We start from the raw sequence: 15,257 nt of genomic DNA, 5'->3' as shown, positions 1-15,257 counted from the left end.
TGGCTTACGTCTGTAATCCCAGCACTTTGGGAGGCCGAGGCAGGCAAATCACCTGAGGTCAGGAGTTTGAGACCAGCCTGGCAAACATGATGAAACCCTGTCTCTACTAAAAATACAAAAATTAGCTTGGTGTAGTAGTGCGCACCTGTAATCCCAGCTACTTGGGAGGCTGAAGCAGGAGAATCACTTGAACCAGGGGGGCAGGAGGAGGTTGCAGGAGGAGGTTGCAGTGAACTGAGATCATGCCACTGCACTCCAGCCTGGGCGATACAGCGAGACTGGGTTTCAAATAAATACATAAACATCAAAATAAAAAGTTACTGTGTTAAAGAACAGAGGCAGGGTGGGGCGATGGGGGGTGGGGAAAGGTTGCAAAAATCAATCAATAAATAAATAAACCCCAAAATGAAAAGAGAGTGGGGCACCAGGCCTACGTGGGGCTGGAGGGCTGATGGGACCAGGCCTCTTCTCTCCGGCCAGAGAACCCGAGAAGTGAGCAGATGTGAGCAGTGCCGACCTCTAATGCCCAGCTCCAGAAGTGACTCCAGAACACCCTGTTCCAAAGCAGAGGACACAATAATTTTTTTTTTTAATAGGCTGCAGAACTTACTGTTGGTGAGACGCCCTGCTTTGCAAAGGGAAAGGAGGAGTTTGCCCTGAGCACGGGCCCCCACCCTCCACTGGGCTTTCCCCAACTCCCTTGTCTTCTTATCATGGTGGTGGCCCAGTGCCTGGCCCCTGACTCCAGAAGGTGGCCCTCCTGGAAACCCAGGTCGTGCAGTCAGCAATGTACTCACCGGGACAGCGATGTCTGCTGCACTCCGTCTCTCCCCTGTGTATTTGTCCTTCATGCCTGTCTGGAGTGGTTGGTTTTTGCAGAGGTGGTGCCCTGTAAAGCCCTCCTGTCTGACTTTTTTTTTTTTTTAAGACTGAGTTTCGCTCTTGTTGCCCAGGCTGGAGTGCAATGGCACAATCTCAGCTCACTGCAACCTCTGCCTCCCAGGTTCAAGCGATTCTCCTGCCTCGGCCTCCTGAGTATTTGGGATTACAGGCATGCACCACCACGCCCGGCTAATTTTTGTATTTTTAGTAGAGACAAGGTTTCACCATGATGGCCAGGCTGGTCTTGAACTCCTGGCCTCAAGTGATGCTCCCGCCTAGGCCTCCCAAAGTGTTGGGATTACAGGCGTGAGCCACTGCACCCGGCCTGCACGCGCTCTTTGAAAGCAGTCGAGGGGGCGCTAGGTATGGGCAGGGATGAGCTGGCGCGGGGTTGCTGAGTGCACAGACAGCACGGGCAGAGCCGCTCGGCGGGAGGACTACAACTCCCGGCACGCCCCGCGCCGCCCCGCCTCTGCTCCCAGAAGGCCGCGGGGGGGTGACCCGCCTAAGAGGGCGTGCGCTCCCGACATGCCCCGCGGCGCGCCATTAACCGCCAGATTTGAATCGCGGGACCCGTTGGCAGAGGTGGCGGCGGCGGCATGGGTGCCCCGACGTTGCCCTCTGCCTGGCAGCCCTTTCTCAGGGACCACCGCATCTCTACATTCAAGAACTGGCCCTTCTTGGAGGGCTGCGCCTGCACCCCGGAGCGGGTGAGACTGCCCGGCCTCCTGCGGTCCCCCAGACCCTCCTTGCCCTTTCCCTAGCGAGGCCAGTGTGACTGGGCCCCGGGGGTACGAGCCGCCCTCCCCTCCCTGTCCTATCCCCAGCGAGGCCACTGTGGCTGGGCACCTTGGGTCCGAGCCGCCCTCCCCTCCTTGCTTTGTCCCCATCGAGGCCTTCGTGGCTGGGCCTCGGGGTTCCGGGCTGTCGAGTCCACTCACGAGCTGTGCTGTCCCTTGCAGATGGCCGAGGCTGGCTTCATCCACTGCCCCACTGAGAACGAGCCAGACTTGGCGCAGTGTTTCTTCTGCTTCAAGGAGCTGGAAGGCTGGGAGCCAGATGACGACCCCATGTAAGTCTTCTCTGGCCAGCCACGATGGGCTTTGTTTTGAACTGAGCTGTCAAAAGATTTGAATTGTGAAGACAGTATGGGAGGGTTGCTTTCCAGCCTCAATGCTTCTTAAACGGCTGCTGTGAACGGATACCTCTCTGTATACTGGTGCCTTGGTGATCCTTACAACCTGATTAAATTTCATCTGACCAAAATGCCCCTAGGGTGGATGTTAAAGTCTCATTCACATAAGATGCCTGATGCCTTTCATGTTCAATAGAATACAGTAGCAGACCCTGTTGTTGTGAACTGCCAGGGATGTCCAAGTGCTTTTCTTGAGATTTTTTTAAAAAGTTTAATTGAAATATAACCCACACAGCACAAAAATTACCCTGTGAAAGTGTGCACTTCACACTTTGGGAGGCTGAGGTGGGCGGATCACCTGAGGTCAGGAGTTTGAGACCAGCCTGGCCAACATGGCGAAACCCCAGCTCTACTAAAAATACAGAAATTAGCCGGGCCTGGTAGCACGCACCTGTAATCCCAGCTACTGGGGAGGCTGAGGCAGGAGAATCGCTTGAACCTGGGAGGCGGAGGTTGCAGTGAACAGAGATCGTGCCATTGCACTCCAGCCTGGGCAACAGAGCGAGACTCCGTCATAAAAATAAAAAATTGAAAAAAAAAAAGAAAGCATGTACTTCGGTGTTGTTTTGGCTTTTTTTCTTCAAGATGCCTAGTTAATGACAATGAAGTTCTGTACTCAGATGATGTCTTTCCACACTGTAATGCTATAACCTTTTCTCACCTTTTTTTCTGTCCGAATCAGTTGCTTCCACAACTTGAATTTTTTTCCCTTGAGAATCACCCCAGTTGTTTTTCTTGTTGGCTAGAAGAGAGTAGCTGTGTTTTTCTTCGTATGTTTGCTATGGTGGTTATACTGCATCCCAGTAATCACTGGGAAAATATCAGTGGTATTCGTCTTGAAAATGAATAAATGTTGTCATATTTTCAGATTAGAGTTACAACTGGCTGTCCTTTTGGACTTTGGGTGGCCATGTTTTCATTGTAATACAGTTCTGGTAACGGTGATAATCAGCTATGCAGGGAGACTCCCCTAGCAGGAAATGAGAGTATGAGCTAGACGGGTCCCTTGGGGAACCCTGGGCAATAATGCCTTTCTCTGCCCTTAATCCTTACAGTGGATTACTGTAAATAATCCTTACAGTGGATTACCAGTGAAATGAAATTACTTCAAACAGTTCCTTGAGAATGTTAGAGGGGTTTGACATGTAATTCCTTTGAACTTACACCATGTAACGCTTTTCCAACTAATTGCTAAAGAAGTCCAGATAAAATAGATACATTAGCCACACAGATGTGGGGGGAGATGTCCACAGGGAGGAGAAGGTGCTAAGAGGTGCCATATGGGAATGTGGCTTGGGCACAGCACAGATGCCATCAACTTCAGACTTGATGTCTTGCTCCTGAGGCAGAGCAGGGTGTGCCTGTGGAGGGCGCGGGGAGGTGGCCCGTTGGGAGTGGACTGCCACTTTAATCCCTTCAACTGCCTTTCCGCTGTTGTTTTCATTTTTCTAGAGAGGAACATAAAAAGCATTCATCCGGTTGTGCTTTCCTTTCTGTCAAGAAGCAGTTTGAAGAATTAACCCTTGGTGAATTTTTAAAACTGGACAGAGAAAGAGCCAAGAACAAAATTGTATGTATTGGGAATAAGAACTGTTCAAACCCTGTTCAATGTCTTTAGCACTAAACTACCTAGTCCCTCAAAGGGACTCTGTGTTTTCCTCAGGAAGCATTTTTTGTTTTTTTCTGGGACGGAGTTTCACTCTTGTTGCCCAGGCTGGAGTGCAGTGGCGCAATCTCGGCTCACTGCAAACTCCGCCTCTCGGGTTCAAGTGATTCTCCTACCACAGCCTCCCAAGTAGCTGGAATTACAGGCACGTGCCACAACACCCAGCTAATTTTTGCATTTTTAGTAGAGATGGGGTTTCAGCATGCTGGCCAGGCTGGTCTCAAACTCCTGACCTCATGGTTCACCCACCTTGGCCTCCCAAAGTGCTGTGATTACAGGTGTGAACCACCACACCTGGCTTTTTTTTTTTTTTCTCTGAGACAGAGTTTCACTCTGTTGCCCAAGCTGGAGTGGAGTGGCATGATCTCTGCTCACTGCAACTTCTGCCTCCCGGGCTCAAGCGGTTTGCCTGCTTCAGCCTCCCAACTAGCCGGGATTATAGGCACCCGCCACCACGCCCAGCTAATTTTTTTGTATTTTTAGTAGAGACAGGGTTTCGCCATGTTAGCCAGGATGGTCTCGATCTCCTGTCCTCGTGATCCGCCCACCTCAGCCTCCCAAAGTGCTGGGATTACAGGCGTGAGCCACTGCACCTGGCTGTTTTTATTTTTTTGAGACAGGGACTCACTCTGTCACCTGGGCTGCAGTGCAGTGATACCCCATAGCTCACTGCAGCCTCGAACTCCTGAGCTCAAGTGATCCTCCTGCCTCATCCTCCCAAGTAATTGGGACTACAGGCGCACCCCACCATGCCCACCTACTTTATTTATTTATTTACTTATTTTTGTAGAGATGAGGGTTCCCTATGTTGTCCAGGCTGGTCTTGAACTCCTGAGCTCAAGGGATCCTTCTGCCTTGGCCTCCCAAAGTGCTGAAATTACAGGCATGAGCTACCATACCCAGCTAGGAATCATTTTTAAAGCCCCTAGGATATATGTGTGATTTTAAAGCTCCTGGAGTGTGGCCGGGCGTGGTGGCTCACACCTGTAATCCCAGCACCTTGGGAGGCTGAAGCGGGCAGATCACTTGAAGTCAGGAATTTGAGACCAGCCTGGGCAACATGATGAAACACCATCTCTACTAAAAATACACAAATTAGCTGGGCATGGTGGCGGGCACTTGTAATCCCAGCTACTTGGGAGGCTGAGGCAGGATAATCTCTTAAACCCGGGAGGCAGAGGTTGCAGTGAGCCAAGATTGCACCACTGCACGCCAGAGTAAGAGTCTATCTCAGGAAAAAAAAAAAAAGGTCAGCGCAGTGGCTCACGCCTGTAATCCCAGCACTTTGGGAGGCTGAGGCAGGCAGATCACGAGGTCAGGAGATTGAGACCATCCTCGCCAACATGGTGAAACCCTGTCTGTACTAAAAATCCAAAAATTTATCTGGACATGGTGGTGTGCGCCTATAGTCCCAGCTACTCGGGAGGCTGAGGCAGGGGAATCGCTTGAACCTGGGAGGCGGAGGTTACAGTGAGCCAAGATAGCACCACTACACTCCAGCCTGGCGACAGAGCAAGACTCTGTCTCAAAAAAGAAAAAAAAAAGCTCCTGGAGTATGATCTTGGGGTTGTGTGGTCAGAAAAACATGTACCCTTAGTAAAGGTATATTGAGCTTGAGGTTCCTTGGTGGGTGGGCACATTGTAACATTAGGATTGCCTTCCTGCCCTCCGTGAAAACCTACATGGGGTGTCACACGGCCGCATGCTCCTGTGCTGGCAGTGGTGTGAACAGAGGTCTGGGAATACACAGTAGAGGGTATGTGGGGAAGGGGTAAAAAGAGGCAGCAGCCCATCAGGACCCAAAGGGTTTTCTTCAGGTGACTCCCTCCAGGCTCTTGTCCAGTTGTGCTGGGCTATTGTGACAGCAGAAGGTGAAGCCATGAGTCCACAAAAGGGGTGGCTCCCGAGCAGCCAGGTTGTGGAGCATGAGGCTTGCCAGAGAAGACTAGAGCTCCAGTTAAAGCAGAATTTTGGATGGACTAGGAATGCTTTTTTAGTATAAGCAAATCCCACATGTTGTGTCAGTATTTACTCGAAACGTAGTCATTTATCTGAAGTTGAAATGTAACTGGGCATTTTTTTTTTTTTTTTTGAGACGGAGTCTCACTCTGTCACCCAGGCTTGAGTGCAGTGGCGCCATCTCGGCTCACTGCAATCTCTGCCTCCTGAGGTCAAGCGATTCTCCTACCTCAGCCTCCTGAGTAGCTGGGACTACAGGCACGCACCACCATGCCTGGCTAATTTTTGTATTTTTAGTAGAGACGGGGTTTCACCAAGCTGGCCAGGCAGGTCTTGAACTCCTGACCTTGTGATCTGCCCTCTTTAGCCTCCCAGAGTGCTGGGATTACAGGCATGAGCCTCCATGCCTGGCTTTTTGTTTTGTTTTGTTTTGTTTTTTGAGGCAGAGTCTCACTCTGTCGCCCAGGCTGGAGTGCAGTGGCACGATCTCGTCTCACTACAAGCTCCGCCTCCCGGGTTCACACCATTCTCCTACCTCAGCCTCCCGATTAGCTGGGACTATAGGCGCCCACCACCACGTCCGGCTAATTTTTTTGGTATTTTTAGTAGAGACGGGGTTTCGTTTCACTGTGGTAGCCAGGATGGTCTCCATCTCCTGACCTCATGATCCGCCAATCTCGGCCTCCCAAAGTGCTGGGATTACAGGCGTGAGCCACCGTGCCCAGCTTTTTCTTTTTCTTTTTTTTTTTTTGAGACAGAGTTTTGCTCTGTCACTCAGGCTGCAGTGCAGTGCACGCTGCCTCAGCCTCCCAAGTAGCTGGGATTAATGGCCCATGCCACCAGGCCCAGCTAATTTTTGTATTTTTAGTAGAGACAGGGTTTCATCATGTTGGTCAGGCTGGTCTCAAACTCCTGACCTCAAGTGATCTGCCTGCCTCAGCCTCCCAAAGCTCTGGGATTACAGGTGTGAGCTACTGCGCCCAGCCTGGGCATCGAATATTCTTATTTCCTAAGTCTAGCAGCCCCACACAGAATAAATAATGGGGGATTCCATATCCTTGTAGCAAAGCCCTGGGCGGAGAGTCAGGAGACGTTGTGACGCCAGTCGTGGTCACACTTTCCTTGCTAAATAGAGGTTAGACCCCCCGTTCCACGGTTTCTCAGGTTCCTTTTCAGCTTGAAAATTGTATTCCTTTTTAGAAATCAGCGTAAAATAATTCTGTCCTTATATGTGGCTTTTTAAAAATTTGACACAGGGTGACACTCAGTCGCCCAGGCTGGAGGGCGGTGGTGCGATCTTGGCTCACTGCGAACTCCATCTCCCAGGTTCAAGTGATTCTTGTGCCTCAGGCTCCCAAGTAGCTGGGATTATAGGTGTGTGCCACCAGGCCCAGCTAACTTTTGTATTTTCAGCAGAGACAGGGTTTTGCCATGTTGGCTAAGCCAGTCTCGAACTCCTGGCCTCAAGTGATCTGCCCGCCTTGGCCTCCCGAAGTGCTGGGATTACAGGCGTGTACCACCACGCCTGGCCTCAATATAGTGGCTTTTAAGTGCTAAGGACTAAGATAGCGTTTTGTCGGGAAGAGGGAAGAGGCCAGTGGTGGGTGAATCATGCTGTGGGCGAGCTCGTCACCCGGTTGAGGTTGTGGGAGCTGCAGCGTGGAAACTGGAAAGTGGCCTGGGGATCATCTTTTTCTGGATCAGAGGTCAGCCAGCTTTTCTGTAGTGTGCCACAGATCATCCCTTGGCCCTCGTGGGTCACAGCCTCTGTTGCATATTGCCTTTTGTTGTAGTTTTTCACAACCTTTTAGAAACATAAAAAGCATTCTTAGCCCATGGGCTGGACAAAAAAAGGCCATGACGGGCTGGATGGATTTGGCCAGCAGGCCCTGGCTTGCCAAGCCCTGTTTTAGACAAGGAGCAGCTTGTGTGCCTGGAACCATCATGAGCACAGGGGAGCAGCAGGGGATGTGGAGGCGTGGGCTGGAAGCCAGGTCCCAGAGCACTGAGAAAGACAGAGGGTTGTTGCCATTGCAAATAGAGCAACTGAAATCTGACACAGTCCAGTTCCAGAAAGCCCTGAAGTGCTGGTGGACGCTGCGGGGTGCTCTGCTCTAGGGTTACAGGGGTGAAGATGCAGTCTGGTATGGGAAGTCGACTCACCTGTTTGAAGATGAGATTAAGAAAAGCAGACTTTCAGGATGTGTGAGCTGAAGGGGCAGGACGCAGAAGTAGAGGCCTCAGCCCCCGCAGGAGACCCCTTGGTCTCCATCTCCTGACAGACCCAGCCAGATTGGAATGAGGGGAGACATTCCAGCCTTTGAGAAAAGTGGGGAGATTTAAAAAGCTGCTTGGCTTTTATTTTGAACTGTTTTTTGTTTTCCGCAATTCAGAATACAGAATACTTTTATGGATTTGTTTTTATTAGTTTAATTCTGAAACAATATAATTTTTTTTTTTGAGACAGGGTCTTACTCTGTCACGCAGGCTGAGTGCAGTGGTGTGATCTTGGCTCACTTCAGCCTCAATCTCCTGAGCTCAAATGATCCTCCCACCTTAGCCTCCCAAGTAGCTGGGACCACAGGCACGCGTGTTGTGCTACACAAATCCTGCAGACAAGGATGCTGTTGCTGGTGATGCTAGGGATTCCCAAGATCCCAGACTTGACGGCAGGATGCCCCTGTCTGCTGCCTTGCCAGGGTGCCAGGAGGGCGCTGCTGTGGAAGCTGAGGCTGGCCACTCAGGGCGCTGCACTGGGCACTGATTCTTGTTTCTGCTGCTGCCTCGGTGCTTAGCTTTTGAAATAATGAAATAAATTAGAACCAATGTGAAAATCGATCGGGGAATAAATTTAATGTGGAAATAAACAGAGCAACTTAGTTATTCATAATAGTTTACTTGAGGCCGGGCGCGGTGGCTCAAGCCTGTAATCCAGGCACTTTGGGAGGCCGAGATGGGCGGATCACGAGGTCAGGAGATTGAGACCATCCTGGCTAACACGGTGAAACCCTGTCTCTACTAAAAAATACAAAAAAAAAAAAAAACTTGGCGGGCGCCTGTAGTCCCAGCTACTCGGGAGGCTGAGGCAGGAGAATGGCGTAAACCCAGGAGGCGGAGCTTGCAGTGAGCTGAGATCCGGCCACTGCACTCCAGCCTGGGCGACAGAGCGAGACTCCATCTCAAAAAAAAAAAAAAAAAAGTTTACTTGATAAATACTTGCAATGAGGACAAAACGAAGCACTAGAAGGAGAGGCGAGTTGTAGACCTGGGCGGCAGGAGTTTTTTGTTTGTTTTCAGAGATGGGGTCTTGCTCTGTTGCTCAGGCTGACATACAGTGGCGCAATCACAGCTCACTATAGCCTTGACCTCCTGGACTCAAGCGATCCTCCTGCCTCGGCCTCCCCAGTAGCTGGGACTACAGGCACATGCCGCCATGCCTGGCTAATTTAATTTTTTTTTTCTTTTTTTTTTTTTTTTTGAGACAGAGTTTCACTCTTGTCGCCCAGGCTGGAATACAATGGCACGTTCTTGGCTTACTGCAACCTCTGCCTCCCGAGTAGCTGGGATTGCAGGTGCCCACCACCACGCGTGGCTAATTTTTTTATATTTTTAGTAGAGACAGGGTTTCACCATGTTGGCCAGGCTGGTCTCGAATTCTTGACCTCAGGTGATCTGCCCGCCTCAGCCTCCCAGAGTGCTGGGATTACAGGCATGAGCCACCGTGCCCAGCCCAAATTTTAAATTTTTTGTAGAGACAGTGGTCTTGGTACATTGCCCAAGGTGGTCTTATACTTCTGGGCTCAACTGATCCTCCTGCTTTGGCCTCCCAAAGTGTTGGGGTTATAGGCTTGAGCCATCACACCCAGCCAGAAGTTTTGTCAGTGAGTTTTACAGGCGTGAGCCACTGCACCTGGCCTGTTTTTTTTTTTCTTTTTTTTTTTTTCTTTTGAGACAGAGTCTTGCCCTGTCACCCAGGCTGGTGTACAATGGTGAGATCTCACTCACTGCAACCTCCGCCTCTCGGGTTCAAATGATTCTCCTGCCTCAGCCTCCTGAGTAGCTGGGATTACAGGCGCCCACCACCACACCCAGCTTAGTTTTTTATTTGTAGTAGAGACAGGGTTTCACCATGTTGGCCAGGCTGGTCTTGAACTCCTGACCTCATGATCTGCCCACCTCGGCCTCCCAAAGTGCTAGGATTACAGGCATGAGCCATTGCGCCCGGCCTGTTTTATTTTTCAATAGTGAGAGTTCTTGTGTTTGCCCCCCTCCCTTTAGTGGAAAAATGTATAAAATGGAGATATTGACCTCCACATTGGGGTGGTTAAATTATAGTATGTATGCAAAGGAGCTTTGTTAATTTTATGCTTTTTTGAAAGTGAAGAAGAAACTGAATAATCTATGTGTGTGTGTGTGTGTGTGTGTGTGTGTGTGTATTTTTTAAAGCCATGGTTATCTTTCCATATCAGTAAAGGTGATGCTCCCTGGGACTGCAGAGTTGTCCATTACAGTCCATTACAAGGTGCATTGTTGGGCCAGGTGCAGTGGCTTGTGCCTGAATCCCAGCACTTTGGGAGGCCAAGGCAGGAGGATTGATTGAGCCCAGGAGTTTTGAGGTGAGCCTGGGCAATGTGGCCAGACCTCATCTCTTCAAAAAATTCACACAAAATTAGCCAGGCATGGTGGCATGTGCCTGTAGTCTCAACTACTCAGGAGGCTGGGGTGGGAGGATCACTTTGAGCCTTGGAGGTCAAAGCTGCAGTAAGCCATGATCTTGCCAGTGCATTCCAGCCTGGGTGACAGAGTGAGACCCTGTCTCTAAAAAAAAAAACAAAGGTGCACTGTTTTTTTTATCAATTTATTATTTTTAAATTAAATTTTCTTTCAATTAATAATTTACAAATTATAAATGTATATAAAAATAAATTACAAATTATTATACATGAGGTAAAACTTAGGATATATAAAGTACATACTGAAAAGTAATTTTTTGGCTGGGCGCAGTGGCTCACGCCTATAATCCCAGCACTTTGGGAGGCCCAGGCGGGTAGATCACCTGAAGTCGGGAGTTCAAGACCAGCCTGACCAACATGGAGAAACCCCGTGTCTATTAAAAATACAAAATTAGCCAGGCGTGGTGGCGCATGCCTGTAATCCCAGCTACTCAGGAGGCTGTGGCAGGAGAATCTCTTGTACCCAGGAGGCGTTGCAGTGAGCTGAGATCACGCCTTTGCACTCCAGCCTGGGCAACAAGATCAAAAGTCTGTCTCAAAGAAATAAAGTAATTTTTTTAAGGTAACCTCTATCAGAAAACAAATTTAACCCAATAAAGGTTTTTGTTTTTTAATGTAGCAGAGGAGTTAGGGTGAATAAAAAAAATGATAGGGAAGGGGGTCCCTGGATTTGCTAATGTGGTTGTCATTTGCCCTTGAGGAGAGAGCTCTGTTAGCAGAATGAAAATATTGGAAGCCAGATTCAGGGAGGGACTGGAAGCAAAAAGAATTTCTGTTCAAGGAAGAGCCTGATGTTTGCCAGGGTCTGTTTGCTGGACATGAAGAGGAAGACTCTGGACTTTCCTCCAGGAGTTTCAGGAGAAAGCTAGGGCGGTGGTGAAGAGCAGAGCCCTGCCTAGACTAGCTGGGTACCTAGACTAGCTGGATACCTAGACTAGCTGGGTCCCTAGACTAGCTGGATACCTAGACTAGCTGGATAACCTAGACTAGCTGGATACCTAGACTAGCTGGGTCCCTAGACTAGCTGGGTCCCTAGACTAGCTGGGTCCCTAGACTAGCTGGATACCTAGACTAGCTGGATAACCTAGACTAGCTGGATACCTAGACTAGCTGGGTACCTAGACTAGCTGGGTACCTAGACTAGCTGGATACTTGGAGTGGCTGCTTGAGGCTAGACTTCGGTTTCCTCATCTGTATAGTAGAGAGATGGGAGCACCCACCGCAGGGTCACTGTGAGCATAAATCAGTTAATGGAGTGAAGCCGGTAGAATGGTGCTGGGTGCATAGCCAAGCGCTCCATCCATGTTTTCTGTTATTTGATGATTAGGAGGCAGCTTAAACTAGAGGAGCTGATCTGAATCAGGATGTTTGTCTCAGGTCGCTGGGAATCTGCCCCAGCCCAGTGCCCAGTTGATTTAGGTGCTCTATCAGTGTTCCCTGTTTTTTCCTTTGTCATCTTATCTACAGCATGTGACTGGGAAGCTCTGGTTTCAGTGTCACGTGTCTATTCTTTATTTCCAGGCAAAGGAAACCAACAATAAGAAGAAAGAATTTGAGGAAACTGCGAAGAAAGTGCGCTGTGCCATCGAGCAGCTGGCTGCCATGGACTGAGGCCTCTGGCTGGAGCTGCCTGGTCCCAGAGTGGTTGCGCCACTTCCAGGGTTTATTCCCTGGTGCCACCAGCCTTCCTGTGGGACCCTTAGCAATGCCTTGGGAAAGGAGAAGATCAATATTTTCCAATTAGATATTTCAGCTGTATCTTGTTTTGTCTTGAAAGTGGCACTAGAGGTGCTTCTACCTGTGCAGCGGGTGCTGCTGATAACAGTGACTGCCTTTCTCTTTTTTTTTTTTTTTGGCTCATTTTTGTCTTCTTGATTCCCGGACTTACCAGGTGAGAAGTAGGGGAGGAAGAAGGCGGTGTCCCTTTTGCTAGAGCTGACGGCTTTGTTCACGTGGGCAGAGCCTTCCACAGTGAATGTGTCTGGACCTCATGTTGTTGAGGCTGTCACACAGTCCTGAGTGTGGACTTGGCAGGTGCCTGTTGAATCTGAGCTGCAGGTTTCTCATCTGTCACACCTGTGCTGCCTCAGAGGCCACTTTTTTTTTTTTTTTTTTTTTGGTAGATGCATGACTTGTGTGTGATGAGGAGGGGAATGGAGACAGTCTCCGGCTCCTCTACTGTTTCACAATGTGTCTTTCTTATTTTGTTTGAATTAATTCACAGAATAGCACAAACTACAATTAAAACTAAGCACAAAGCCATTCTAAGTCATTGGGGAAACGGGGTGAACTTCAGGTGGATGTGGAGACAGAATAGAGTGATAGGAAACGTCTAGCAGATACTTCTTTTGCCACTGCTGTGTGATTAGACAGGCCCAGTGAGCTGCGGGGCACATGCTGGCTGCTCCTCCCTGAGAAAAAGGCAGTGACCTGAATCTTTTTTTTTTTTTTTGAGACGGAGTCTCGCTCTGTGGCCCAGGCTGGAGTGCAGTGGCCGGATCTCAGCTCATTGCAAGCTCCGCCTCCCGGGTTCACGCCATTCTCCTGCCTCCGCCTCCCGAGTAGCTGGGACTACAGGCGCCCGCCACCTCGCCCGGTTAGTTTTTTGTATTTTTTAGTAGAGACGGGGTTTCACAGTGTTAGCCAGGATGGTCTCGATCTCCTGACCTCGTGATCCGCCCGTCTCGGCCTCCCAAAGTGCTGGGATTACAGGCTTGAGCCACCGCGCCCGGCCGACCTGAATCTTTTTTAAATGACTTGGCTCGATGCTGTGTGGGACTGGCTGGGCTGCTGCAGGCCGTGTGTCTGTCAGCCCCACCTTCACATCTGTCACGTTCTCCACACGGGGGAGGGATGCAGTCCTCCCAGGTCCCCTGCTTTCTTTGGCGGCGGCAGCTCCCGCAGGGCTGAAGTCTGGCGTAAGATGATGGATTGGATTCGCCCTCCTCCCTGTCACAGAGCTGCAGGGTAGATTGTTACAGCTTCGTTGGAAACCTCTAGAGGTCATCTCGGCTGTTCCTAAGAAATAAAAAGCCTGTCATTTCAAACACTGCTGTGGACCCTACTGGGTTTTTTAAATATTGTCAGTTTTTCATCGTCGTCCCTAGCCTGCCAACAGCCATCTGCCCAGACAGCCGCAGTGAGGATGAGCATCCTAGCAGAGACGCAGTTGTCTGGGCGCTTGCCAGAGCCACCAACCCCAGACCTGTTTGTATCATCCGGGCTCCTTCCGGGTAGAAACAACTGAAAATGCTCTTCAGACCCACTTATTTCTGCCACATCTGAGTCGGCCTCAGACTTTTCCCTCTAAACTTGGAGAATAAAAATGCACTCCAGCCTCTGTACTAATCTAAGCTGCTTATTTTTGATATTTGTACCAGTCTATAAATGGATACTTTAATAACTTGCTTATAAATTGATTTTGTAGAGAAGCTGGAAAAAATGGTTTTGTCTTCAGCTCCTTTGCACGCCAGGCGGTGATGTGGATCTCCGCTTCTGTCAGCCTGTGCTGAGGGCGGGGCTGAGCTGGAGCCACCCCTCTCAGCCCACCTGCTATGGCTTTTCCTTAAAGGCCATACTTAAAACCAGACCCTCATGGCTGCCAGCACCTGAAAGCTTCCTCAGCATCTGTTAATAAAGCCGTAGGTCCTTGTCTGAGGGCAACTGCCTAGACTTTCTTTCAGATTCGTGTCCATGTGTCCGTTTTCCAGGTTCTCTAAGTCAGAGTGGAGTGTGGGAAGGGTTGTGAATGGAGGCTTCTGGGCTGTGGGTGAAGTTCCAATAGCAGGTTAGAGCCCTTCAGGCCAACTGCCACCCTGGAAAGTAGAGACAGCAGTGCCCGCCACCAGAAGAGACCAGCAAGCCAAACTGGAGCCCCCATTGCAGGCTGTTGCCATGTGGAAAGAATAACTCACAATTGCCAATAAAGTCTAATGTGGTTTTATCTATTTTTTTTTTTTTCTCCCTGGAGACAAGGCCTTGCCCTCCCAGGCTGGAATGCAGTGGAGTGAACAAAGCTCACCACAACCTCAAATTCTTGCGTTCAGGTGAACCTCCCACCTCAGCCTCCCAAATAGCTGGGACTACAGGCGCATGCCATCACACCCGGCTAACTGAAAAATTTTTTGTTTTGATGGGATCTCACTTTGTTGCCCAGGCTGGTCTCAAACTCCTGGGCTCAAGTGATTGTCCTGCTTCAGCATTGGGATTGTTGGTATTATGGCTGGGAGCCACTGTGTCTGGCCTAGCTACCTTTTTTTTTTTTTTTTTGAGACAGTCTTTCACTGTTGCCCAGACTGGAGTGCAGTGGCCGGATCTCAGCTCACTGCAAGCTCCGTCTCCGGGTTTACACCATTCTCCTGCCTCAGCTTCCCGAGTAGCTGGGACTACGGCGCCCGCCACCTCGCCCGGCTAGTTTTTTGTATTTTTTAGTAGAGACAAGGTTTCACCGTGTTCGCCAGGATGGTCTCGATCTCCTGACCTCATGATCCGCCCGTCTCGGCCTCCCAAAGCTGGGATTACAGGCTTGAGCCACCGCGCCCGGCTGTAGCTACCATTTTTAGTGCAGAAATGAAGACTTGTAGAAATGAAATAACTCATCCAAGACAGTAGAATAAGTCACTTCTATTAGGGCTGGGATTTGAACCCAGGCAGCCTGGGCCCTCACTGCTGAAGGACACTGTCAGCTTGTGGGGGTGGCTGTGGTTGGCTGTCTGATTCTAGGGAGGGAGGGCTGTCTTTAAAGCACCCCTATTCCATTTTCAGACAGCTTTGTCAGAAAGGCTGTCATGGAACTGACACCTGCCTCCCCCCGCAAGGCTTC

General features: G+C 49.9%; 1 protein-coding gene across 1 annotated transcript; it reads left to right on the top strand.

Moving 5' to 3' along the window:
• The first annotated feature begins 1,349 nt into the window (after window positions 1–1,349).
• BIRC5 (baculoviral IAP repeat containing 5) lies at window positions 1,350–12,697 on the top strand. The gene is made up of 4 exons (XM_017879388.1): window positions 1,350–1,592; window positions 1,845–1,954; window positions 3,530–3,647; window positions 11,957–12,697. The coding sequence occupies exons 1-4, from the start codon at window positions 1,482–1,484 to the stop codon at window positions 12,044–12,046; spliced, it is 429 nt and encodes a 142-aa protein (XP_017734877.1). The 5' UTR covers window positions 1,350–1,481; the 3' UTR covers window positions 12,047–12,697.
• Window positions 12,698–15,257: the final 2,560 nt, after the last annotated feature.

Source organism: Rhinopithecus bieti, unplaced genomic scaffold (assembly GCF_001698545.2).
Source record: "Rhinopithecus bieti isolate Rb0 unplaced genomic scaffold, ASM169854v2 scaffold_9899, whole genome shotgun sequence".
Classification (NCBI taxonomy): domain Eukaryota; kingdom Metazoa; phylum Chordata; class Mammalia; order Primates; family Cercopithecidae; genus Rhinopithecus; species Rhinopithecus bieti.
This window is presented reverse-complemented; position numbering and strand designations above follow the sequence as displayed.

Bases quoted from the DNA above. Each gene is read 5' to 3' on its own strand.
- BIRC5 (XM_017879388.1), top strand. From the start codon at position 1,482: ATGGGTGCCCCGACGTTGCCCTCTGCCTGGCAGCCCTTTCTCAGGGAC. The intron at 1,593-1,844 runs GTGAGACTGCCC...TGTCCCTTGCAG, and splicing joins GCGCCTGCACCCCGGAGCGG to ATGGCCGAGGCTGGCTTCAT. The intron at 1,955-3,529 runs GTAAGTCTTCTC...TCATTTTTCTAG, and splicing joins GAGCCAGATGACGACCCCAT to AGAGGAACATAAAAAGCATT.